Source organism: Coregonus lavaretus (genome assembly GCF_964263955.1).
Source record: "Coregonus lavaretus genome assembly, contig: SUPER_36_unloc_1, whole genome shotgun sequence".
NCBI classification, from domain to species: Eukaryota; Metazoa; Chordata; class Actinopteri; order Salmoniformes; family Salmonidae; genus Coregonus; species Coregonus lavaretus.
Window position 1 is genome coordinate 1,335,339 of NW_028167175.1, and position 27,506 is coordinate 1,362,844.

Consider the following 27,506-nt stretch of genomic DNA (forward strand, 5'->3'; position numbering starts at 1 on the left):
TCTATAGCTTTGTTGCTTCATGTTCCTTCAGAACTAATCGTGTTACAATTAATCTAATGATTATAAGCCTTTCCCATTCTGGCTGCTTTTACACAATACACTGGCAGCCCAATTTGGATCTTTTTGCACAATTATTGGCAAAGATCTGATCTAATTGGTCAAAAGTCAAGCCCAATCAGTGGGGGGGGGATCTGAATTTTGCTGCCTGTGTGAAACGCAGCCAGCAGTGTGCAACAACATATAGTGACTGACTCAATGAGGTACAGTGGAGTTTCATTCAGCGCTAGGTATCACAATACACTACACCCACTCATAAGACATTCTGAAAGGTTTGGTCAAAGCAACAACGACAATGAGTTTTGTAAAAAATAATTTATTATCTGAAGTTCCTTAAATGAAAAGTATCAAGACAGTGTGGATATTTGAATATCAAATAAAATGATGCACAGATGAGTATGCAGGAGGACAAACCGGTCTAAACTGGAAATAAAGAATCAAGTAAACTGACCTGTGGTTCACAGAATGGACGCTACAGACGGAGAAGCAAGTGCTGGTAAGTAATGTTGGTCTCTTACCAAACATGTCAATCTGGTCCCCTTACCATGGTGTACAACGAATTGCCATGAAGAAAAAAAAAAATATATATATATATATATAACCACAATAGTTTCAAAATGGCCCCATACATTACCATACAGCTAGCTGCCATAGTCTGGTTTCAATAGAAACAGGTAAACATTTTTAGCAATAAAATGGAAAACCAAACCACCCATCTTTTATAAAATGGATATTAGTGGTTTACAATTTGCAAAAGTGCCAGAAACTTCATTTTCAGTGTTTGAGTTAGCTCCATTCTCTTAAGCACAATAAACTAGTCACGTACCATTTACTGTGGGCTCCCCGCTCCATTATCTTAAGCACAATTGGTGTTCGCTTATAAACTTGTCACGTACCATTTACTGTGGCTCCCCTACACTGGGACACCAATCCGCAAATAATGTAAATGTACATAGCAATGTAATCTTAACAGTTAAGAAAATGTCCTAGAAAATCGTACATTTGACTAGAATCCCAAATGTTGATTACTAGGGCTCTGATGAGCGTTGTAGGTAGGACACTTGGTACAACAAGGTTTATTGGAAAAATATCTAAAGAAAGTCTCTTTGGTTTCTTTCAGCACTCTTCGATGAGCAACTCTTCAGAGCTGTACAGTTTCTTCTTGATCACTCTGAAGCCCGTGCTCAGTCTAATCGCCTGTCTCTTTACGGGACTGGATGGAGACTTTGTGGAGAAAAGCCCTTGGATTTTGGGCCACAGTCCTCCAGAATCGAGCCTCAGCACCAGTGTGAGCTGGAAGGTAGGGACGAGGTATGGGTCCACAGCGATCTGTTCCATACTCTGGCACACCTCCCCCTGTTCCACACAGAGGTCTATGAGAGCCCCCCTCAGGCCGCAGGGCTCGCTGGCTGCCAGGTGGAGAAGCTCTTGGCCTATGTGCTCTAGAAGCTTCTCAGGGATGAGTAGTTTGGAACATCTCAGGGCACCATCTTTGGCTTCCCTTAAACTACAGGCAATTAGGTCCACAAGTTCTTTCAGAAGGGTCTCCTCCATTGAGAGGAGATCATCGTATAACACGTTGCCGAAGTCGTCAGATGAGGAGATAGAGGGAAAGTCAAACCCTGGAAGATAGAGGACGGTTTTAGTCATACAGAACATCAGATAGATCGACCTTGTCAACAGTTGTCAAACTAGCAATAGTAGCATGGTCCCAGATCTGTATGTTTCTGTATTGCCAACTCCCATCATCAACAAGACAGCACAAACAGATCCGGGGACCAGGCTAGGTCGAGCTATTGTTAAATATTTACCGGAGTCTGAGAGGTCAGTCCTGCTGCCATTGTCTGAGTCGGAGTCTATGCTGTGACGGCTGGTGTTGCCGGCTCCACTGAAGTCGGTTAACTTCTGCACCAGTTTCCCCCATGACGACCGTCTGGCGGTGGCGTCCATCGGAGAAGGGGGTGAGCTGGAGCAGTCTATGTCAGGGACCATCATGGTTGTAGGAAGTGCAGGCATGATTTCCAGTGGTCAAGTGTTCAACTTCTTGTAACTTTCAAGTCTCAGGGATCATAGATCAGGTTCTGTTGAGAAACAACGGCAAAGATAAGAACACTGAATTTGAAATGAAGAGAATAGCTAGCTAGCTACAGTAACTAGCTAGACCTTACATCTCAGACAACCTTAACAATACAGCTAGCTATTCAGTGACTGACATAACTAGTTATCTATTCTAGAAAACGTTGATCGAGTCGAGAAAAGTCAGTTGGCTAGCTAGCTAGCGTTATCGTTTCATTCCCTGTTTAAAGTTGACGCTCGAGACAATACATTGACATGATAGCCAGTGACAGTAATGATACTTACAAAGATATGTTGCTAACGTGGAAATGTTCTTTCAGTTGTAATCCAGTTAAAGTCAGTGAATTTATTTTTTGCTGAGATTGGAGGACAAAGGCTTCCCAGTCAATCCGAGCCGACTGTGTTTCTACGTGTAGCTTCCCGTTACTCAGCTGCTCAGCTCTGCAGATATTCTGCAACAACAAAGCCGTTTAAATAGCCCTTCTGCAGACTGGAGGAGAGCACGCCCATTTCTCACTTTTCAGCCAATCAGAGGCAGGGGCACGTCATCGACGTTCTATCTTGCCTGGTAACACGCGGCTGTACAGATGGGGTAGAAGGAAGGAATTAAAGAGGGGGGCTGGGACCCCCAAATGTCATTTTCGCTCGGAAAAACACCAGCCACGGTCTTTGTTGCACGTAGTACTAGCCCGGACATAGCCCGAACATCTTAAAACTCCATACACTTGTTCATTTCCCAAAATAATTGGATGCAATATATTGACAAAGAAAAAAGTGTAACATTACGTCATGGATTTGGAACAATGTATCTGATCCAAGCTAAGCGCATTACATTGTAGCAGCTGAGTAAGCATAGTCCACTGCTTACTACACTAGACATAGTTCTAGACACAACATGCATTTTACCTGATACCCTAAAAAAAAGAACTTACAACAGCAGTGTAATCAATTTGGTGGCGCATGGTTATGATTTTAATTGCAATAAGAACTGTCGAAAATGTTGTTTTGTCATCCCATGTCGCCCCACCCCCCTTCCAAAGCACAAGCAATAGGCATAGAAACTATTATCCAAAGACAAACAAAAGAGCCGCAGACAATGGGCACACTTCTGGTTATAATATAGCTTGACTTTATATGTTTTTATGTTGCCTTTATATTATGTCAATTCATGAGTTGGTTATAGTAACAGTTCTTTATGTTATTCAGTGTACTCCAAGTATGATGCAATGTTACAATGTTATGCTCAGCTGCTGTTAAGAGTACATACTGTATATCGTAACTTTGCATCTTCCACTTCCCACAGGATAGAAGATTCTCTGTTACCATTTATATTGCAAGGAAGAGCATTTACAGGAATACTGATAATTTATCAACAAATCACATTATAAAAGTCAGACACATTGCTGAACGGTCTGTAATACCTTATCTGTTTAGATCATGTTGTTGATGTTATCACAAAAGGATAACATGATGACTAATGAGTGTGAGGAACTGTTTCAGGAAGTATGGTAATTGGGGTTAGGACATTATCTTCATGTACTGAACAGCATGTTCTGAATGCAGGTAAACTAATTCGTTGGTTTTGTGTTTGGAGGATGCAGGGACACATTTTGCATAGTTCTGTGTTTATTTTATTGTCACACACACACTGGATTAGGTGCAGTGAAAAGTGTAATGTGTTGTTTTACAGGGTCAGCCATAGTAGTATGATAGGTGCAGTGTAATGTGTTGTTTTACAGGGTCAGCCATAGTAGTATGATAGGTGCAGTGTAATGTGTTGTTTTACAGGGTCAGCCATAGTAGTATGATAGGTGCAGTGTAATGTGTTGTTTTACAGGGTCAGCCATAGTAGTATGATAGGTGCAGTGTAATGTGTTGTTTTACAGGGTCAGCCATAGTAGTGTGATAGGTGCAGTGTAATGTGTTGTTTTACAGGGTCAGCCATAGTAGTATGATAGGTGCAGTGTAATGTGTTGTTTTACAGGGTCAGCCATAGTAGTGTGATAGGTGCAGTGAAATTTGTTGTTTTACAGGGTCAGCCATAGTAGTATGATAGGTGCAGTGAAATGTGTTGTTTTACAGGGTCAGCCATAGTAGTATGATAGGTGCAGTGAAATGTGTTGTTTTACAGGGTCAGCAATAGTAGTACAGCACCCCTGACGCAAATGTGGGTTAAGTGCCTTGCTCAAGGGCACATCGACTGATTTTTCACCTTGTCGGCTCAGGTATTTGAACCAGCGACCTTTCGGTTACTGGACCAACGCTCTAACCGCTAGGCTACCTGCCATGTTGCATAGTACTGAGACTAGAGTCTCGTTTTCAGATGAGCCCTGCATAAATACATCAAACATATATACAATATACAAAATATATTGAGAAAAACATCATTACTCTGAACTGACCAACGGGGACTAGAACATCTCATTTCAGAGAGCTCTGTGATTTGTTCCACATAAAGGGAGCAAAACCCCCCCCCCCTAAAAGCAGCTTTACCCAACTGTGTGGAGACCGAAGGGGCCTCCAGTGTTATCCAAGCCTGTGAACGGGTTTGGTCATTTGTAAGTCTAAATGTAATTAATGACGATAGATACATAGGACTTTTCTGCATGAGTACTTTGTAAATAAACACAAGAGAATGTTGCTCTCTCCTTACATAGGAAGATGCCCAACCCACTTTTTGATACAAAACACCATGGTGAGTTCTAGAACCATCACCAGTAATAAACCTAAGGGCACAATGGAAAACAGCATCTAGTGGTTTAGATGCTGCTGAATGCCTATAGATAATATCCCCAGAATCTAAAATAGACATAAAAGTGTCCTGGACAATTTCCTTCCTATTAACAAGTCAGACATGTTTTGTAATAATAATAATAATATGCCATTTAGCAGACGCTTTTCTCCAAAGAGACTTACAGTCATGTGTGCATACATTTTTACGTATGGGTGGTCTGTAAAAGACACCAACCTTGAACTTCAACTTCTTCACCAGCTCAGTGACATGTTTATTTTTATATTTTTTATTACAGTTTGTCATCAAGGCAGATAACAAGATATTTGTTGGAAGGAACTCATTCAATTTGTGTACCGTTCACACTAGTCATTACAAATTCATTTAAATAATCTGGGTTATGGGACCTAGAAAAAAAGCATGCATTTGTAGTTTTTTTTGCATTTAGCACTAACTTTAGATCCAGTAGTGAACTCTGCAGTGCTAGCACATCTGATTTCTGATTTGAAAAGGCTTGGCCAACTGATGGAGCAATGGAATACAACGCTATTGTCTGCATACAAATTATTATTATTGAAAATTTTTTTACAGCAGTATCAATGTTATTTATATAGATTGTAAACAGTAGTGGGCCTAGTATGTAACTCAAGGAACTCAGATGTGACCCCATCTACAGTGAGGGAAAAAATTATTTGATCCCCTGCTGATTTTGTATGTTTGCCCACTGACAAAGACATGATCAGTCTAGAATGTTAATGGTAGGTTTATTTGAACAGTGAGAGACAGAATAACAACAAAAAAATCCTGAAAAACGCATGTCAGAAATGATATACAGTGGGGGAAAAAAGTATTTAGTCAGCCACCAATTGTGCAAGTTCTCCCACTTAAAAAGATGAGAGAGGCCTGTAATTTTCATCATAGGTACACGTCAACTAAGACAGACAAATTGAGGGGAAAAAAATCCAGAAAATCACATTGTAGGATTTTTAATGAATTTATTTGCAAATTATGGTGGAAAATAAGTATTTGGTCACCTACAAACAAGCAAGATTTCTGGCTCTCACAGACCTGTAACTTCTTCTTTAAGAGGCTCCTCTGTCCTCCACTCGTTACCTGTATTAATGGCACCTGTTTGAACTTGTTATCAGTATAAAAGACACCTGTCCACAACCTCAAACAGTCACACTCCAAACTCCACTATGGCCAAGACCAAAGAGCTGTCAAAGGACACCAGAAACAAAATTGTAGACCTGCACCAGGCTGGGGAGACTGAATCTGCAATAGGTAAGCAGCTTGGTTTGAAGAAATCAACTGTGGAAGCAATTATTAGGAAATGGAAGACATACAAGACCACTGATAATCTCCCTCGATCTGGGGCTCCACGCAAGATCTCACCCCGTGGGGTCAAAATGATCACAAGAACGGTGAGCAAAAATCCCAGAACCACACGGGGGGACCTAGTGAATGACCTGCAGAGAGCTGGGACCAAAGTAACAAAGCCTACCATCAGTAACACACTACGCCGCCAGGGACTCAAATCCTGCAGTGCCAGACGTGTCCCCCTGCTTAAGCCAGTACATGTCCAGGCCCGTCTGAAGTTTGCTAGAGTGCATTTGGATGATCCAGAAGAGGATTGGGAGAATGTCATATGGTCAGATGAAACCAAAATATAACTTTTTGGTAAAAACTCAACTCGTCGTGTTTGGAGGACAAAGAATGCTGAGTTGCATCCAAAGAACACCATACCTACTGTGAAGCATGGGGGTGGAAACATCATGCTTTGGGGCTGTTTTTCTGCAAAGGGACCAGGACGACTGATCCGTGTAAAGGAAAGAATGAATGGGGCCATGTATCGTGAGATTTTGAGTGAAAACCTCCTTCCATCAGCAAGGGCATTGAAGATGAAACGTGGCTGGGTCTTTCAGCATGACAATGATCCCAAACACACCGCCCGGGCAACGAAGGAGTGGCTTCGTAAGAAGCATTTCAAGGTCCTGGAGTGGCCTAGCCAGTCTCCAGATCTCAACCCCATAGAAAATCTTTGGAGTGAGTTGAAAGTCCGTGTTGCCCAGCGACAGCCCCAAAACATCACTGCTCTAGAGGAGATCTGCATGGAGGAATGGGCCAAAATACCAGCAACAGTGTGTGAAAACCTTGTGAAGACTTACAGAAAACGTTTGACCTGTGTCATTGCCAACAAAGGGTATATAACAAAGTATTGAGAAACTTTTGTTATTGACCAAATACTTATTTTCCACCATAATTTGCAAATAAATTCATAAAAAATCCTACAATGTGATTTTCTGGATTTATTTTTCTCATTTTGTCTGTCATAGTTGACGTGTACCTATGATGAAAATTACAGGCCTCTCTCATCTTTTTAAGTGGGAGAACTTGCACAATTGGTGGCTGACTAAATACTTTTTTCCCCCACTGTATATTGATTTGCATTTTAATGAGGGAAATAAGTATTTGACCCCTCTGCAAAACATGACTTAGTACTTGGTGGCAAAACCCTTGTTGGCAATCACAGAGGTCAGACGTTTCTTGTAGTTGGCCACCAGGTTTGCACACATCTCAGGAGGGATTCTGTTCCACTCCTCTTTGCAGATCTTCTCCAAGTCATTAAAGGTTTCGAGGCTGACGTTTGGCAACTCGAACCTTCAGCTCCCTCCACAGATTTTCTATGGGATTAAAGTCTGGAGACTGGCTAGGCCACTACAGGACCTTAATGTGCTTCTTCTTGAGCCACTCCTTTGTTGCCTTGGCCGTGGGTTTTGGGTCATTGTCATGCTGGAATTCCCATCCACGACCCATTTTCAATGCCCTGGCTGAGGGAAGGAGGTTCTCACCCAAGATTTGACGGTACATGGCCCCGTCCATTGTCTCTTTGATGCGGTGAAGTTGTTCTGTCCACTTAGCAGAAAAAAAGCCCCAAAGCATAATGTTTCCACCTCCATGTTTGACGGTGGGGATTGTGTTCTTGGGGTCTTAGGCAGCATTCCTCCTCCTCCAAACACGTCGAGTTGAGTTGATGCCAAAGAGCTCCATTTTGGTCTCATCTGACCACAACACTTTCACCCAGTTCTCCTCTGAATCATTCAGATGTTATATAATAATAATATAATATGCCATTTATCCAAAGCGACTTACAGTCATGTGAGCATACATTTTTGCGTATGGGTGGTCCCGGGGATCGAACCCACTACCCTGGCGTTACAAGCACCATGCTCTACCAATTGAGCTACAGAGGATCACAATGTTCATTGGCAAACTTCAGACGGGCCTGTATATGTGCTTTCTTGAGCAGGGGGACCTTGCGGGCTCTGCAGGATTTCAGTCCTTCATGGCGTAGTGTGTTACCAATTGTTTTCTTGGTGACTATGGTCCCAGCTGCCTTGAGATAATTGACAAGATCCTCCCGTGTAGTTCTGGGCTGATTCCTCACCGTTCTCATGATCATTGCAACTCCACAAGGTGAGATCTTGCATGGAGCCCCAGGCCGAGGGAATTATTCCATTTGCGAATAATCACACCAACTGTTGTCACCTTCTCACCAAGCTGCTTGGCGATGGTCTTGTAACCCATTCCAGCCTTGTGTAGGTCTACAATCTTGTCCCTGACATCCTTGGAGAGCTCTTTGGTCTTGGCCATGGTGGAGAGTTTGGAATCTGATTGATTGATTGCTTCTGTGGACAGGGCTCTTTTATACAGGTAACAAGCTGAGATTAGGAGCACTCCCTTTAAGAGTGTGCTCCTAATCTCAGCTCGTTACCTATATAAAAGACACCTGGGAGCCAGAAATCTTTCTGATTGAGAGGGGGTCAAATACTTATTTCCCTCATTAAAATGCAAATCAATTTCTAAAATTTCTGACATGCGTTTTTCTGGATTTTGTTGTTGTTATTCTGTCTCTCACTGTTCAAATAAACCTACCATTAAAATTATAGACTGATAATTTCTTTGTCAGTGGGCAAACGTACAAAATCAGCAGGGGATCAAATACTTTTTTCCCTCACTGTACCCTGATGGCCTGAGCTCTGTCATTGAGATAATTATGAAGTCATTGGCAAGCATCAGTACCCAACCCTATCGAGGACAGCTTATTCAACAAAATAACATGGTCTACAGCATCAGTACCCAACCCTATCGAGGACAGCTTATCCAACAGAATAACATGGTCTACAGTATCAGTACCCAACCCTATCGAGGACAGCTTATCCAACAAAATAACATGGTCTACAGTATCAGTACCCAACCCTATCGAGGACAGCTTATTCAACAAAATAACATGGTCTACAGTATCAGTACCCAACCCTATCGAGGACAGCTTATCCAACAAAATAACATGGTCTACAGTATCAGTACCCAACCCTATCGAGGACAGCTTATCCAACAAAATAACATGGTCTACAGTATCAGTACCCAACCCTATCGAGGACAGCTTATTCAACAAAATAACATGGTCTACAGTATCAGTACCCAACCCTATCGAGGACAGCTTATTCAACAAAATAACATGGTCTACAGTATCAGTACCCAACCCTATCGAGGACAGCTTATTCAACAAAATAACATGGTCTACAGTATCAGTACCCAACCCTATCGAGGACAGCTTATTCAACAGAATAACATGGTCTACAGTATCAGTACCCAACCCTATCGAGGACAGCTTATTCAACAGAATAACATGGTCTACAGTATCAAAAGGACAGCTTATTCAACAAAATAACATGGTCTACAGTATCAAAAGGACCCTAACCCTAACCCTATCGGTCTACAGTACCAGTACCCAACCCTAACCCTAACCCTATCGGTCTACAGTACCAGTACCCAACCCTAACCCTAACCCTATCGGTCTACAGTACCAGTACCCAACCCTAACCCTAACCCTATCGGTCTACAGTACCAGTACCCAACCCTAACCCTAACCCTATCGGTCTACAGTACCAGTACCCAACCCTAACCCTAACCCTATCGGTCTACAGTACCAGTACCCAACCCTAACCCTAACCCTATCGGTCTACAGTACCAGTACCCAACCCTAACCCTAACCCTATCGGTCTACAGTACCAGTACCCAACCCTAACCCTAACCCTATCGGTCTACAGTACCAGTACCCAACCCTAACCCTAACCCTATCGGTCTACAGTACCAGTACCCAACCCTAACCCTAACCCTATCGGTCTACAGTACCAGTACCCAACCCTAACCCTAACCCTATCGGTCTACAGTACCAGTACCCAACCCTAACCCTAACCCTATCGGTCTACAGTACCAGTACCCAACCCTAACCCTAACCCTATCGGTCTACAGTACCAGTACCCAACCCTAACCCTATCCCTATCGGTCTACAGTACCAGTACCCAACCCTAACCCTAACCCTATCGGTCTACAGTACCAGTACCCAACCCTAACCCTATCGGTCTACAGTATCAAAAGGCTTTTGACAAGTCTACAAACATGGCTGCACAATTCTTTCTATCAAACAAGACAACTGCAATTAAATTTACAACAAGCATGGTAGCTATAGTGGTGCTATCTAAACCCCATTAGGCCTTAAGTCATATGTTTAAAGTACTTCTGACATCCTCCACATTTACACTATACATGCTACTTGAAAACAAAGTATGAAAAATCATAAACTATTGGACTCACAAATAGACCTACTGATTAGTAACTAACTTAACTTGTGTTTCATCAGCTCAGTAAAGTCACTTTCTATTGTTCCAAAAATTGGCAAAATAAAGTGATTGGCTGGTAAACTACTGTGCTCCGTATCAGGCCTTACTGCTGGTTGGAGAACACATTCTCTACCAGGCTTTTGTGGTCTGCTGGAGAGAGAAAAAAACAAGGTTTTTGGATGGCAGCCAGCTATCACATATGCAGTGTAACAACACATGAGGAGAGATGGACGGACTGTACTAGTCAAGGAGATTGGACTGCTAGACAACACACGTGCAACAAGGCACACAATCTGCTGTCATAAAATGATTTCAAGGCTACACCTTCAACACCCTTTGTCTCTATCTGATCAGGCATGTAGATAGGCTACCGAAATCAGTAGAGGCAAGTTGATTGATTGAAATAACTTTTATGATATGATTTCATGATTGTGATGTTCAATATTGACTTTGTAAAATACAAATCTACTGACTTACACAAAAGAGTCACAAAGTGTAAAGAAACAGGAGCTTGGTTAAAAACAAGTTTTAACTGGACTAACTTTAGGACCCAGAGGTGTTCCTCTCGGTTAGTTACACCCTTTTATGAAAAAAAAGATGAAGAAAAAACCCAGTCTGTAAACTAGGACAGTACATTCTGTACAGTCAACCAACCACTGAGCTTCCCCACTGCTCATTCAACTGGAAAACATTCATTCATTGGTGGAGTCACAAAGTACCGCACATTTCCTGACTTTAGATTAAAAAAGACCAGGGTCAAAGAGACTGGATCTCTGCCAGGGCCACGCTCAGTAGGCAAACATTGTGGAGGAACACTGCAGATAGAAACGCCATTAGAATAGAGCTGACATTTTAAGATTCTCTATTCTACTGGACAATACAGACAACATATATGTTCGACAATACCTTTCTATCTGAATATCCTGTAACGTTGCACCCTTCTGACCAGACCCCTGGTAAACAATAGTCTGTCACTGGACTGTACTTACAAGATCCCTGGTAAACAATAGTCTGTCCCTGGACTGTACAGACCAGATCCCTGGTAAACAATAGTCTGTCCTTGGACTGTACTGACCAGATCCCTGGTAAACAATAGTCTGTCCCTGGACTGTACAGACCAGATCCCTGGTAAACAATAGTCTGTCCCTGGACTGTACAGACCAGATCCCTGGTAAACAATAGTCTGTCCCTGGACTGTACAGACCAGATCCCTGGTAAACAATAGTCTGTCCCTGGACTGTACAGACCAGATCCCTGGTAAACAATAGTCTGTCCCTGGACTGTACTGACCAGATCCCTGGTAAATAATAGTCTGTCCTTGGACTGTACAGACCAGATCCCTGGTAAACAATAGTCTGTCCCTGGACTGTACTGACCAGATCCCTGGTAAACAATAGTCTGTCCCTGGACTGTACTGACCAGACCCCTAGTAAACAATAGTCTGTCCCTGGACTGTACTGACCAGACCCCTGGTAAACAATAGTCTGTCCCTGGACTGTACTGACCAGACCCCTGGTAAACAATAGTCTGTCCCTGGACTGTACTGACCAGATCCCTGGTAAACAATAGTCTGTCCCTGGACTGTACTGACCAGATCCCTGGTAAACAATAGTCTGTCCCTGGACTGTACTGACCAGACCCCTGGTAAACAATAGTCTGTCCCTGGACTGTACTGACCAGATCCCTGGTAAACAATAGTCTGTCCCTGGACTGTACAGACCAGATCCCTGGTAAATAATAGTCTGTCCCTGGACTGTACAGACCAGATCCCTGGTAAATAATAGTCTGTCCCTGGACTGTACAGACCAGATCCCTGGTAAACAATAGTCTGTCCCTGGACTGTACAGACCAGATCCCTGGTAAACAATAGTCTGTCCCTGGACTGTACTGACCAGATCCCTGGTAAATAATAGTCTGTCCTTGGACTCTACTCGACAAGGCAAAGAGGAGAAACTGAAAGAAAATAAAGTGCAGGCACACAATGCACTTAAATATAAATCTGCATAATATACTGTATCCATGCATAATATATCCCTTAATAATAGATCATAGCACAGGGATGTAAGAGGCTGCCGAGCTGAACAACTACAGCCACGGTAGTTTAGACAGAACATCTACCCCCCTGGTAATGTAGACAGAACATCTACCCCCCTGGTAATGTAGACAGAACAACTACAGCCATGGTAGTTTAGACAGAACATCTACCCCCCTGGTAATGTAGACAGAACATTTACCCCCCTGGTAATGTAGACAGAACATCTACCCCCCTGGTAATGTAGACAGAACATCTACCCCCCTGGTAATGTAGACAGAACATCTACCCCCCTGGTAATGTAGACAGAACATCTACCCCCCTGGTAATGTAGACAGAACATCTACCCCCCTGGTAATGTAGACAGAACATCTACCCCCTGGTAATGTAGACAGAACAACTACCCCCTGGTAATGTAGACAGAACATCTACCCCCCTGGTAATGTAGACAGAACATCTACCCCCCTGGTAATGTAGACAGAACATCTACCCCCCTGGTAATGTAGACAGAACATCTACCCCCCTGGTAATGTAGACAGAACATCTACCCCCCTGGTAATGTAGACAGAACAACTACCCCCCTGGTAATGTAGGCAGAACAACTACAGCCCTGGTAGTTTAGACAGAACATCTACCCCCCTGGTAATGTAGACAGAACATCTACACCCCTGGTAATGTAGACAGAACAACTACAGCCCTGGTAGTTTAGACAGAACATCTACACCCCTGGTAATGTAGACAGAACAACTACAGCCATGGTAGTTTAGACAGAACATCCACCCCCCTGGTAATGTAGACAGAACATCTACCCCCCTGGTAATGTAGACAGAACATCTACCCCCCTGGTAATGTAGACAGAACATCTACCCCCCTGGTAATGTAGACAGAACATCTACACCCCTGGTAATGTAGACAGAACAACTACAGCCATGGTAGTTTAGACAGAACATCTACACCCCTGGTAATGTAGACAGAACATCTACACCCCTGGTAATGTAGACAGAACATCTACCCCCCTGGTAATGTAGACAGAACATCTACACCCCTGGTAATGTACAGTCGTGGTCAAAAGTTTTGAGAATGACACAAGTATTGGTCTTCACAAAGTTCGCTGCTTCAGTGTTATGAGATATTTTTGTCAGCTGTTACTATGGTATACTGAAGTATAATTACAAGCATTCCATAAGTGTCAAAGGCTTTTATTGACAATTACATGAAGTTTATGCAGAGTCAATATTTCCAGTGTTGACCCTTCTTTTTCAAGACCTCTGCAATCCGCCCTGGCATGCTGTCAATTAACTTCTGGGCCACATCCTGACTGATGGCAGCCCATTCTTGCATAATCAATGCTTGGAGTTTGTGGGTTTTTGTTTGTCCACCCGCCTCTTGAGGATCAACCACAAGTTCTCAATGGGATTAAGGTCTGGGGAGTTTCCTGGCCATGGACCCAAAATGTTGATGTTTTGTTCCCCGAGCCACTTAGTTATCACTTTTGCCTTATGGCAAAGTGCTCCATCATGCTGGAAAAGGCATTGGTCGTCACCAAACTGTTCTTGGATGGTTGAGAGAAGTTGCTCTCGGAGGATGTGTTGGTACCATTCTTTATTCATGGCTGTGTTCTTAGGCAAAATTGTGAGTGAGCCCACTCCCTTGGCTGAGAAGCAACCCCACACATGAATAGTCTCAGGATGCTTTACTGTTGGCATGACACAGGACTGATGGTAGCGCTCACCTTGTCTTCTCCGGACAAGGTGTTTTCCGGATGCCCCAAACAATCGGAAAGGGGATTCATCAGAGAAAATGACTTTACCCCAGTCCTCAGCGGTCCAATCCCTGTACCTTTTGCAGAATATCAGTCTGTCCCTGATGTTTTTCCTGGAGAGAAGTGGCTTCTTTGCTGACCTTCTTGACACCAGGCCATCCTCCAAAAGTCTTTGCCTCACTGTGCGTGCAGATGCACTCACACCTGCCTGCTGCCATTCCTGAGCAAGCTCTGCACTGGTGGTGCCCCGATCCCACAGCTGAATCAACTTTAGGAGACGGTCCTGGCGCTTGCTGGACTTTCTTGGGCGCCCTGATGCCTTCTACACAACAATTGAACCTCTCTCCTTGAAGTTCTTGATGATCCGATAAATGGTTGATTTAGGTGCAATAATAATAATAATAATAATAATAATATGCCATTTAGCAGACGCTTTTATCAAAAGCGACTTACAGTCATGCGTGCATACATTTTTGTGTATGGGTGGTCCCGGGGATCGAACCCACTACCTTGGCGTTACAAGCGCCGTGCTCTACCAGCTGAGCTACAGAGGACCACAATCTTACTAGCAGAAATATCGTTGCCTGTGAAGCCCTTTTTGTGCAAAGCAATGATGACAGCACGTGTTTCCTTGCAGGTAACCATGGTTAACAGAGGAAGAACAATGATTTCAAGCACCACCCTCCTTTTAAAGCTTCCAGTCTGCTTTTCTAACTCAATCAGCATGACAGAGTGATCTCCAGCCTTGTCCTCGTCAACACTCTCAACTGTGTTAACGAGAGAACCACTGACATGATGGCAGCTGGTCCTTTTGTGGCAGGGCTGAAATTCAGTGGAAATGTTTTTTTGGGATTAAGTTCATTTTCATGGCAAAGAGGGACTTTGCAATTAATTGCAATTCATCTGATCACTCTTCATGACATTCTGGAGTATATGCAAATTGCCATCATCAAAACTGAGGCAGCAGACTTTGTGAAAATTTATATTTGTGTTATTCTCAAAACTTTTGACCACGACTGTAGACAGAACATCTACAGCCCCGGTAATGTAGACAGAACATCTACAGCCCCGGTAGTGTAGACAGAACATCTACAGCCCCGGTAGTGTAGACAGAACATCTACAGCCCCGGTAATGTAGACAGAACATCTACAGCCCCGGTAGTGTAGACAGAACATCTACAGCCCCGGTAGTGTAGACAGAACATCTACAGCCCCGGTAGTGTAGACAGAACATCTACATCCCCGGTAGTGTAGACAGAACATCTACAGCCCCGGTAGTCTAGACAGAACATCTACAGCCCCGGTAGTCTAGACAGAACATCTACAGCCCCGGTAGTCTAGACAGAACATCTACAGCCCCGGTAGTGTAGACAGAACATCTACAGCCCCGGTAGTCTAGACAGAACATCTACAGCCCCGGTAGTGTAGACAGAACATCTACAGCCCCGGTAGTCTAGACAGAACATCTACAGCCTGGTAGTCTAGACAGAACATCTACAGCCCCGGTAGTGTAGACAGAACATCTACAGCCCCGGTAGTGTAGACAGAACATCTACAGCCCCGGTAGTGTAGACAGAACATCTACAGCCCCGGTAGTGTAGACAGAACATCTACAGCCCCGGTAGTGTAGACAGAACATCTACAGCCCCGGTAGTCTAGACAGAACATCTACAGCCCCGGTAGTCTAGACAGAACATCTACAGCCCCGGTAGTGTAGACAGAACATCTACAGCCCCGGTAATGTAGACAGAACATCTACAGCCTGGTAGTCTAGACAGAACATCTACAGCCCCGGTAGTCTAGACAGAACATCTACAGCCCCGGTAGTCTAGACAGAACATCTACAGCCCCGGTAGTCTAGACAGAACATCTACAGCCCCGGTAGTCTAGACAGAACATCTACAGCCCCGGTAGTGTAGACAGAACATCTACAGCCCTGGTAGTCTAGACAGAACATCTACAGCCCCGGTAGTCTAGACAGAACATCTACAGCCCCGGTAGTGTAGACAGAACATCTACAGCCCCGGTAATGTAGACAGAACATCTACAGCCTGGTAGTCTAGACAGAACATCTACAGCCCCGGTAGTCTAGACAGAACATCTACAGCCCCGGTAGTCTAGACAGAACATCTACAGCCCCGGTAGTCTAGACAGAACATCTACAGCCCCGGTAGTGTAGACAGAACATCTACAGCCTGGTAGTGTAGATAGCCACTGACCCAAGAATGGTGGTGATTTAATTAACAAAACCTATTTAATTAATTATTTCCCCTGTCTTTTGGTGACTGACTGACTGACTGACTGACTGATGTTATTGTGTGTGTGTGTGTGTGTGTGTGTGTGTGTGTGTGTGTGTATGTGTGTGTTTGTGTGTGTGTGTGTGTATGTGTGTGTGCTTATTGAGAGCAGCTGTGAGGGCATAGACCCATTGATATACTAGTACTGTCATTCAGAACATCAGCCTGTTCACACTTTAGAGTGTGTGTGGAATATCAACCCTTGGCTGTTGCTGCAGTATGTTACTGGGTCGCCCCGGATTCCCATTGACCGTGGTATTTACAGTGGAGTAATACAATTAGCCTGGTTCTATTGTTTTCAACTGGGTGATCAATAATCCATTGCAATAATTTCATTACAGGCTATAAATGGTAAATAACTTCAAGACAAATGATTATGTATATTTTAATTTAAATATTTAATAAATGGTAACCCAAGTACAAAGTAAGTACGTCATGCTTTCATTTTAATACATACAAAGATGATTCCATCTTAAAATCATTAATTTTCCCACTATGGCATGATTAATTACTCAATGAATAATGAATAGCTGTGATAAAGGTTTTTAGGTCACAACATTGGCTAGCTCTGGTCCAGTGCTAGCACTAACCACGACCTGGACCAGAGCTAAACATTGGCTAGCTCTGGTCCAGTGCTAGCACTAACCACGACCTGGACCAGAGCTAAACATTGGCTAGCTCTGGTCCAGTGCTAGCACTAACCACGACCTGGACCAGAGCTAAACATTGGCTAGCTCTGGTCCAGTGCTAGCACTAACCACGACCTGGACCAGAGCTAAACATTGGCTAGCTCTGGTCCAGTGCTAGCACTAACCACGACCTGGACCAGAGCTAAACATTGGCTAGCTCTGGTCCAGTGCTAGCACTAACCACGACCTGGACCAGAGCTAAACATTGGCTAGCTCTGGTACAGTGCTAGCACTAACCACGACCTGGACCAGAGCTAAACATTGGCTAGCTCTGGTCCAGTGCTAGCACTAACCACGACCTGGACCAGAGCTAAACATTGGCCAATTTCTAATGTAACAGAGAATGCCAGGCAGGAACATCCTTCCCTGTGAGAATGACAAATAAATGACAATAAACAAATGTGTTGGAAATAAAGTAGTCTTCTGCAGCCACTACGTTCCTCCAGTGGTAACTAGCTAGTGGCTACTGAGCAGGTCTTTATTTAAACTTTAAGATGGAGTAAATCCCAAAAGCTGTTCGATTGGTTTGTAACGCCACTCATCTGCTTCCAGCTCTTCAACCAAACTGGCCAGTTTCTCCATTCTAGATACCTGTTGATCTAAAAACAAAATCAGTGAAATATGCTGTTATATCAAGTATTGCGTATTTTGTATCCCTTACCAGAGTACCTTTCCCTAAACAACAAATGCATCCCAAATAGCACCCTATTCCCTATACAGTGGACTACTTTTGACCAGGCCCACAGGGCGCTGGTCGAATGTAGTTCACTATATATAGGGAATAGGGTGCTATTTGGGGCACAGCCGTAGGTATTTTTCAAAAGACAATTGCAATAAAATAATTGAATTAAGAGAGATGGACTTACCATGCTTCACCTGTTTCAGTGTTGATGCCACCTGGTAGCTGAATACAGACTCACACAGAAATCTGTCTGAGCCATCTGAAGACACAGAGTCCATGTTCAATATCACATCAACTACTGTTACGCTTTCAGGAACTATCACATTTACAAAATGCTGTAGTGGTAGTCAACACAAGTTAGCCCTTAAATAGGCTAAAGAAGAAGAACAGAAATTTGTATTTTTACTCACACACGATCTATAAACTATTAGGCTATAGATCTATTATATAATGTATTGTGGTACAAACTATTTAATACCTAATCCGCCGGGCGTAATTACTGAGTAAGTACAGGAGTTAGCTAAAACATGATTTAACTCCTGACATAATGCCAACATGTGCCACCATTCAGTTTCTATGATTGAAAAGTTGGAAAAAAAAAACTGGAAACAAAAAACTGGAAACAAAGACTACCCCAGATAATCAACTAGAACACAAAATGGCACCCTATTCCCTAGATAGTGCACTACTGTTGACCTTGGCCATATGATATTAGGGCCTTATGTAGGGCTATGTTCTCCAACTGGCACCCTATTCCCTAGATAGGGCACTACTGTTGACCATGGCCATATGATATCAGAGCCCTATGTAGGGCTATGTTCTCCAACTGGCACCCTATTCCCTAGATAGGGCACTACTGTTGACCATGGCCATATGATATCAGAGCCCTATGTAGGGCTATGTTCTCCAACTGGCGGCCCACGGACCGAATTTGGCCCGCAGGTGATTTTATTATTTGGTGAATTTTCATTGATGGCCAAAAGACTAAAAACACCAGGAAATCAGCTGCAGGTGAATTTTGTTCTGTTAAAGTATTCTTATGCATAAATTAGAGACACATCTGATCATATACAGTATAAATGTAAGCAAGGTTTGAAATGATTATGTTTTAGTCAAATATTATATCTGTTTGGGCTTCTTGCGGTCAATTTGCAGTCTTACAAATGATTTGTAATTATATTCAGGCTCCCCCCCGACCTTCCACTCAAGTAAAAACAAAAATCGTCCCCCGTCTGAAATCTAGTTGACGATCCCTGGTGTAGGGAACAGGGGTGCCATTAGGGACAGGGACCCCAAAAACAAAGAGGAGTAGAACCCCAACCCTGGCCACCAGCTTCACTGCTGTCCCACTTAGACCTCGGAACACCCAGTGCTTTCCAGCACAACGATCCAAACTAACATATTAATTAGTACAGCGTGTTTGATTTGGGGTCTATGAGGTAACAAAGGAGGGGCACCCTATCCCAACATAGCGTACTACTTTGGCCCATAAGGCTCTGGTCAAAAGTAGTGCACAACGCAGGGAATAGGGTGTCATTTGGTACGCACAAAGCAGGGGTAAGGAGCCAGATGGCCCTTTGGGTTCAAACAAACAGATCCTCTTGTGTGATGTGACAAACTGGTGCTGGGTGTTGTGGGCTGACCCATTGGCAGAGCACTGACTACTCGCTGGTACCCACGCACGTCCTGTTGGATGAAGATCCAACTATGATTCAAAGGATCACTAACTACATTTGACTTGAAGCCAGATTGAGTGGGGCACACTGGCAATGCTTGTTGGGGCAGAGCATTGCCTGTCGTTGTTAGAAGCGCACGTCCTCCTGGAGGAAGATCCAACTATGACGCATGGTAGCTAGGTTTTTAAGGGAACAGTGAAAAAGTTCCAGGGACACGTTGTTTATCTTCTGGGTAAAATTGGGACAAGCTACACTTGACTTGAAGCCAGATAGAATAGTTGTAAGAGAAGTGTGGCTAGGCAGACGTACAGAAGGGGCTTGTATTAAAGAACCACATACATGTACATTAGCTAACCAGACAGACAGAAGCATGAATCTAGCTGAAACACACAGCATCACTGTGTATGGGATATGAGCAGAATACTATTGTAATCAGAGCCAAGAACACGTTCAGAATGTTGCAGGTAGAATGTACAGAACAGACAAGGTTTTCTACAATTCCAAAGAATCCTCATCAACGTTCTGTCTCTTGCAACGTTCTGAACCAATATTTAAAAGCCTACCTTCCATCATCTCCCCGGCTCCTTTGGGATAAGTGTAGAGGACCTTACGCGGGGGGATGAGTTCTGAAGCGCTGAATCCAGAGCCAGTCACGGAGCTCCCACTAACCCCTCCGGCAGAGGAGGATGAGGAGGAGGCTGCCATTCCAACTGAGGAAGAGGAACACAACGACAAATCAATGATCACCAAGTTCAGAGTCGTGTATTGCGGATAAATACAGTCCCAAATGAGTAGCAATATTTCTTCAAATTAAATGTAGCTTGCTGTGCAGCATTAGCACAGATAGAACAAGTTATACAAATCTTTAGCAATACATTAGCATGGCTAGCTAGCTAACGTTGGCTAACAACACAAGGCTAACAACGTTATGTATTATAAACTGACAAAGGTAGCTAGCTACATGAAGCATAGCGCATTTAATACTAATGCAAACTTTCCGCATAATAAATCCGACATAAGATTCTTATTGAAGTGCTAAACCTACCACTGGTGATGGAGAGGACAGCAGGCTCACTTTTGTTTCTGTTTCTGGTTAGCTATCCCAACAATAACCCCGCTTTACGGTTTAGGCGATATATAAATAAAATGTTGATATTGGCGCATCATTAACTTGTTGACTGTCTATCCCTGCTGTTTAGAGATCAGCGACTACGGAATCAGCTGGTTACTTTACTTCAAACTGCCGTATGTCGCAAAACAGCCTAAGCGCCTACACGTAGCTGACAGCTACTATTCACTACAGTTTATATCGTTTTATTTACTATTCAAGGTAACTGCTACAATGGAAATCTTACGTCCATCATTGATCAACATAAGTGGAAGAATATACAGAAGAAATACCATCAAAGAAGACCAGTATGAAGAGGCGGAAGAGGAGGACTCTTCCTACGTGGGACCACCAGGTAGCTAGGTCCTCAGTGCTAGCCATTATACCTCAGTGGTGCTAGCTCCTTACAACCCCAGCTAACTATAGCTAGCTAGCTAGATAAGAAAGATAGCTACAAACTGTACTACCAGATCATTGACTTTATTCTACTGAGACCTAGATAGCTATAGCTGACCAATTGACCACCACAATGTGTTGTGGGATGCTTGTCTCCTCTAAATGTAGCTATCTCCTATCTCATTTGTCCCTGCACCTACAATGGAATGCCAAAATCTTCTTGCCAATCTCACAAATACATTTTGTTGTTTCGATTAGCAAGTGAACAGTTTGAGGAAGAACAAGAGTTCTGTGACAGCCACGCCATAGAACAGACTGACAAAGGTTTCCGCTGTGCCATTGGTGTCCCAAGTGTTCTTTACAAGTGAGTTACTAACACCATGTAGGCCATACGTCCTAAATGGTACCCCTATTCACTATATAGTGCACTACTTTTGACCAGAGCCCTATGGGAATAGGGTGCCATTTGGGACTCACATCATGAGTCGATGACTGCATTACTCTCTCGTCTCTAACATGTGGGCTCAACATTTCCAAACTGTCCCATTACAGGTCAGAATGTTGAATAAGCTTCATTTGGACTTACTTTACCTGTTGTCCACGTGGAAGTGTTTTTAGCCTGACTTTCAGTACGCTGGTCTGTATATGGTTCTGTCGGTTTGTAGTTTCGATACTGACTCAATTCGCATGCAACGTAAACACTTTGCACAATATGTAAACAATGGCCAAGCGTATCCGAACCACAGACCGAACGTTGCCGATTTTGTTGTTGTTGTTGTAGTAAGACGCAAGCACTTCCAGCTGATTGCGAGGAAATGTGGTTCGGTTGACAATGTTTGGGTATGTTCGGCTACGTGCAATGCGTCAGGAGATTGAAAATACATACACACTTTGCCCGGGCTCATTTCACATACACTATATCTACAACAGTATGTGGACACCCCTTCAAATTAGTGGATTCGGCTATTTCAGCCACACCCGTTGCTGACAGGTGTATATAATTGAGCACACCGCCATGCAATCTCCATAGACAAACATTGGCAGTAGAATGGCCCGTACTGAAGAGCTCAGTGACTTTCAACGTGGCACCGTCATAGGATGCCACCTTTTCAACAAGTCAGTTCATCAAATTACTGCCCTGCTAGAGCTGCCCTGGTCAACTGTAAGTGCTGTTATTGTGAAGTGGAAACATCTAGGAGCAACAACGGCTCAGCCGCGAAGTGGTAGGCCACACAAGCTCACAGAACGGGACCGCTGAGGTGCGTATCGCGTAAAAATCGTCTGTCCTCGGTTGCAACACTCACTAGTTCCAAACTGCCTCTGGAAGCAACGTCAGCACAAGAACTGTTCGTCGGGAGCTTCATGAAACGGGTTTCCATGGCCGAGCAAGCCTAAGATCAACATGCGCAATGCCAAGCGGCGGCTGGAGTGGTGTAAAACTCGCCGCCATTGGACTCTGGAGAAGTGGAAATGCGTTCTCTGGAGTGAGGAATCACGCTTCACCATCTGGCAGTCCGATGGACTAATCAGGGTTTGGCGAAAGCCAGGAGAACGCTACCTGCCCCAATGCATAGTGCCAACTGTAAAGTTTGGTGGAGGAGGAGGAATAATGGTCTGGGGCTGTTTTTCAGGGTTCGGGCTAGGCCCCTTGGTTCCAGTGAAGGGAAATCTTAACGCTACAGCATACAATGACATTCTAGACGATTCTGTGCTTCCAACTTTGTGGCAACAGTTTGGGGATGGCCCTTTCCTGTTTCAGCATGACAGTGCCAAAGTGCACAAAGCGAGGTCCATACAGAAATGGTTTGTCGACATCGGTGTGTAAGAACTTGACTGGCCTGCACAGATCTCTGACCTCAACCCCATTGAACACCTTTGGGATGAATTTGAAGGCCGACTGCGAGCCAGGCCTAATCACCCAACATCAGTGCCCGACCTCACTAATGCTCTTGTGGCTGAATGAAAGCAAGTCCCCGCAGCAATGTTCCAACATCTAGTGGAAAGCCTTCCCAGAAGAGTGGAGGCTGTTATAGCAGCAAAGGGGGGGGACCAACTCCATATTAATGCCCATGATTTTGGAATGAGATGTTCGACGAGCAGGTGTCCACATACGTTTGGCCATGCAGTGTACCAAGAATACAAGCTGACAGAGCCATACAGACCAGCGCCCCAGAAAGTTGGGTTAATAATACTTTCCTGTGGGAATTCTATCTCCACTTCCTATCGTCAAAAGGACCAACAGCTCGGACAACCGGTAAAGGACATTTACATATCATCGTATTCAACATTCTGGCTTCTAGAGACTTCTTTCAGACTGAATATCCATGGGGTAACCATGGTAACATTCTGATGTATTAGGTGTGTGTGTGTGTGTGTGTGTGTGTGTGTGTGTGTGTGTGTGTGTGTGTGTGTGTGTGTTATTATGGTCAGTAGCCCTATGTGTACATCTTCAACTGAAATCAAGGTTAAGACCCAAGGTGTACTAACCAGAGAAGTGTGTTGTTGTTAACAGATACATCATCGGAAGGAAAGGAGAGACCCGTAGAAGGCTAGAGTCAGACACAAAGACATCCATCAACATTCCAAAACAAGGAGTGGAAGGGCAGATCGGTAAGTGGCCTTTTTATTAGCGGAGAGACCAGTAGCTCTGGTCCAGGCCTTGAGCCTTATTCAGCCTTCTTGAAGAAGGCTCAAGCCGCACGTAACGCCCTGGACCAGAGCTAGGAGACCAGCCCAAACCAGAGGTCCATAGTACAGATAATGGTGCAACACTGTAGCCTGGTCCCATATTGTGACTGTTTGTCCTGTCTCACCAACTCCTATGGTCAGAATAACAAGACAATGACTATTGGAGTTGGCTATGCAAGCACAAACAGATCTGGGACCAGTCTAGCAAAACTCTCCTTTCTCTACCTCTGGTGGTTTCAGTGATTTGCTGTCAACTCATATTAATGAGTTTAGTGATAAAAGTGAGCCAAGAACGTGTGTCCTGCAACCACTCCAAACTCAAGACTGAAGCATTATCCATGAACCTCTTCTCCCAAGGGCTAGAATAATGGGATATCAAAATAAAAGTCTCACATTACAATCACACAATAACGGTCTCACATTGTGCTAGTGATCACTGGCTCCCAGAAGGCCGCGGTGTCCTCTGCCGTGACTCGTGTCGAGCTCCTGGTGGAGAGCTTTCGCAGGAAGCAACCGTTCACCCACTTCCTGTCGTTTGCTCTGAACCACCCTCAAGTTCAGGACGGATTCCTGAGGTTTAAAGAGGAGGTGTTGGAGCAGTGTTCTCAGGTAAGGAAGAGTGTGTGTGTGTGTGTGTGTGTGTGTGTGTGTGTGTGTGTGTGTGTGTGTGTGTGTGTGTGTGCTTGTGCGCAAAACGGACCTAAGATCAGTGTCTAGGGGCAACTTCACCCGACAGCATTTCTCTGTGCGGTCAGTTCAAATACACCTTATGGAACAGCGGGGACTGTGAAGCAACACAAACATAGACACATGCCTACAAACACACGATAACATACACACTACACACACTACACACACTATACACACTACACACACTATACACACTACACACACTACACACACTACACACACTATACACACTACACACACTACACACACTACACACACTATACACACTATACACACTACACACACTATACACACTATACACACTATACACACTATACACACTACACACACTACACACACTACACACACTATACACATGGATTTTATGTTATAGATATGTGGTAGTAGAGTAGAGGCCTGAGGGAACACACTTAATATGTTGTGAAATCTATTATGAATGTATTGTAATGTTTTTTTTAAATGTATAACTGCCTTAATTTTGCTGGACCCCAGGAAGAGTAGCTGCTGCCTTGGCAGGAACTAATGGGGATCCATAATAAACCCCAGGAAGAGTAGCTGCTGCCTTGGCGGGAACTAATGGGGATCCATAATAAACCCCAGGAAGAGTAGCTGCTGCCTTGGCAGGAACTAATGGGGATCCATAATAAACCCCAGGAAGAGTAGCTGCTGCCTTGGCAGGAACTAATGGGGATCCATAATAAACCCCAGGAAGAGTAGCTGCTGCCTTGGCAGGAACTAATGGGGATCCATAATAAATACACATCTCAGGTCTCTCTCCTCTCCTCTCTTGTTAAGGACCACGGAGTAGATGGAAGCATCTTCCAGAACCCTGCTAAACTCCATCTAACAGTCGGCACCCTGGCTCTGCTGAACGACCTGGAAGTGACCAGAGCATGTGAACAACTCCAGCACTGTGAGGACTTTATCAAGTAGGTATCTGACTGATAACTGGGTCATGTTCATTAGGAATCAAACAGGAGAAAACGGACTGAAACAGGGAGGGACTATCCCTATCTAGACGTCCAATAAGAAATGCTCATTTTCGTTTTTTCCGTTTTAAATCGTTTTCTGTCGCGTTTCTGAATGAATATGACCCTGGATAATTGTAGGGATTGTATAAAGACTTGGTGCCAGAAACACACATTATGTTATGTATGTTATGTATGTCATGTTATGTCATGTTATGTCATGTTATGTATGTCATGTAACACACATCATGTCATGTTGTGTCATGTTATGTTCTGTCATGTAATACACATTATGTTATGTCATGTTATGTTTCAGGACCATCACAGAAGGGAAGCCTCTCCCGCTGGAGGTGACAGGGATTGAGTACATGAACGATGACCCAGCGATGGTGGATGTCCTGTACGCCAAGGTCCACGTGAAAGACGGCTCGGATAAGTAAGAGTTTGGTTACTTCTCTTGAGGGTTGGATACCCTTGTTTTCCTTTCTTTTACCGCTCCTTGAAAAGTGCTATATAAATTCTGTGTAGTATTATTAGTATTATTATTATTATATTTACAGTTTACCTTTTTTTTATGACAGATTGAGCGATATACAATTAGTGCATTCAAATGATGTTGATCATTAGTATGTCAATAGTGTGAGAGTGTTGCTTCTCAGGTAAGAACAACTAACTCTTGTGTTGACTGTCTGTTGTGCAGGCTGCAGGCCATTGTGGAGCGGCTGGTGGACCACTTTGTTTCCTCAGGGCTGATGGTCAGAGAATGGGACAGAGTGAAACTGCACGGCACAGTCATGAACACTCTGTTCAGGAAGGTTGCTTCAGGTAGGAAGAAGAAGGTGGTTTTGTCTATGGCCATCACTGATGTGTGTTCACCTGATGTGTTTTGGAGCTTCAGCCTGAAAACAAGGACAATTACTAGAGTACACGCACATACTTGAAAAGAAAATGCAGAATAAGTGTCAGTGTTCTCTTAAAGCAGGCTTTCCACTGTCTGAACTGACCCATAGTAACCTCCTAATCATTTAAGTCAGAGTCACTGGGCACTGAGTCAGTCAGCATAAAGATGGGCTTTAAGTCAGAGTCACTGGACACGGAGTCAGTCAGCATAAAGATGGGCTTTAAGTCAGAGTCACTGGACACGGAGTCAGTCAGCATAAAGATGGGCTTTAAGTTGGAGTCACTGGACACGGAACGGAGTCAGTCAGCATAAAGATGGGCTTTAAGTCAGAGTCACTGGACACTGAGTCAGTCAGCATAAAGATGGGCTTTAAGTCAGAGTCACTGGGCACTGAGTCAGTCAGCATAAAGATGGGCTTTAAGTCAGTCACTGGACACGGAGTCAGTCAGCATAAAGATGGGCTTTAAGTCAGAGTCACTGGGCACTGAGTCAGTCAGCATAAAGATGGGCTTTAAGTCAGAGTCACTGGGCACTGAGTCAGTCAGCATAAAGATGGGCTTTAAGTCAGAGTCACTGGACACTGAGTCAGTCAGCATAAAGATGGGCTTTAAGTCAGAGTCACTGGGCACTGAGTCAGTCAGCATAAAGATGGGCTTTAAGTCAGAGTCACTGGGCACTGAGTCAGTCAGCATAAAGATGGGCTTTAAGTCAGAGTCACTGGACACTGAGTCAGTCAGCATAAAGATGGGCTTTAAGTCAGAGTCACTGGGCACTGAGTCAGTCAGCATAAAGATGGGCTTTAAGTCAGAGTCACTGGGCACTGAGTCAGTCAGCATAAAGATGGGCTTTAAGTCAGTCACTGGACACTGAGTCAGTCAGCATAAAGATGGGATTTGTCAGTCACTGGGCACTGAGTCAGTCAGCATGAAGATGGGCTTTAAGTCAGTCACTGGGCACTGAGTCAGTCAGCATAAAGATGGGCTTTAAGTCAGAGTCACTGGACACGGAGTCAGTCAGCATGAAGATGGGCTTTAAGTCAGTCACTGGGCACTGAGTCAGTCAGCATAAA

At 44.0% G+C, this 27,506-nt stretch overlaps 4 protein-coding genes across 5 annotated transcripts in view; 2 read left to right on the forward strand and 2 right to left on the reverse strand.

Annotated features, from left to right (window-relative positions):
• The window catches only part of LOC311111085 (dnaJ homolog subfamily B member 12-like), a 248,254-nt gene that overhangs the window by 17,140 nt on the left and 203,608 nt on the right, over positions 1 to 27,506 (forward strand). The window lies entirely within an intron of this gene.
• On the reverse strand, positions 354 to 2,585 carry LOC311111086 (DNA damage-inducible transcript 4 protein-like). The gene is made up of 3 exons (XM_084189084.1): positions 2,419 to 2,585; positions 1,869 to 2,138; positions 354 to 1,679 (listed from the first exon to the last, which is right to left on the reverse strand). Exons 2-3 carry the CDS (start codon positions 2,071 to 2,073, stop codon positions 1,174 to 1,176), a joined length of 711 nt encoding a protein of 236 aa, XP_084045210.1. The 5' UTR covers positions 2,074 to 2,138; positions 2,419 to 2,585; the 3' UTR covers positions 354 to 1,173.
• On the reverse strand, positions 17,011 to 20,822 carry LOC311111098 (anaphase-promoting complex subunit 16). The gene is made up of 4 exons (XM_084189099.1): positions 20,732 to 20,822; positions 20,250 to 20,396; positions 18,195 to 18,269; positions 17,011 to 17,927 (listed from the first exon to the last, which is right to left on the reverse strand). The coding sequence occupies exons 2-4, from the start codon at positions 20,389 to 20,391 to the stop codon at positions 17,818 to 17,820; spliced, it is 327 nt and encodes a 108-aa protein (XP_084045225.1). The 5' UTR covers positions 20,392 to 20,396; positions 20,732 to 20,822; the 3' UTR covers positions 17,011 to 17,817.
• Positions 20,918 to 27,506, forward strand: part of LOC311111097 (activating signal cointegrator 1 complex subunit 1-like) — a 41,013-nt gene continuing 34,424 nt past the window's right edge. For both annotated transcript variants that reach the window (XM_084189097.1, XM_084189098.1), the window contains exons 1-7: positions 20,918 to 21,149; positions 21,449 to 21,554; positions 23,703 to 23,800; positions 24,309 to 24,487; positions 25,364 to 25,497; positions 25,853 to 25,972; positions 26,237 to 26,361. In XM_084189097.1, coding sequence (XP_084045223.1) covers positions 21,029 to 21,149; positions 21,449 to 21,554; positions 23,703 to 23,800; positions 24,309 to 24,487; positions 25,364 to 25,497; positions 25,853 to 25,972; positions 26,237 to 26,361 — 883 coding nt within the window. In that variant the 5' untranslated portion in view covers positions 20,918 to 21,028. The remainder of the gene's footprint in view (positions 21,150 to 21,448; positions 21,555 to 23,702; positions 23,801 to 24,308; positions 24,488 to 25,363; positions 25,498 to 25,852; positions 25,973 to 26,236; positions 26,362 to 27,506) is intronic.

Excerpts from the sequence above, each read along its gene's own strand:
- LOC311111086 (XM_084189084.1), bottom strand. The coding sequence starts at position 2,073 with ATGCCTGCACTTCCTACAACCATGATGGTCCCTGACATAGACTGCTCC. Across the intron at positions 1,680-1,868 it reads GACTGACCTCTCAGACTCCG|GGTTTGACTTTCCCTCTATC; the intron begins GTAAATATTTAA and ends TCTATCTTCCAG.
- LOC311111098 (XM_084189099.1), bottom strand. The coding sequence starts at position 20,391 with ATGGCAGCCTCCTCCTCATCCTCCTCTGCCGGAGGGGTTAGTGGGAGC. Across the intron at positions 18,270-20,249 it reads AGCCGGGGAGATGATGGAAG|ATGGCTCAGACAGATTTCTG; the intron begins GTAGGCTTTTAA and ends CTGTGTCTTCAG. Across the intron at positions 17,928-18,194 it reads ACTGAAACAGGTGAAGCATG|ATCAACAGGTATCTAGAATG; the intron begins GTAAGTCCATCT and ends TTTTGTTTTTAG.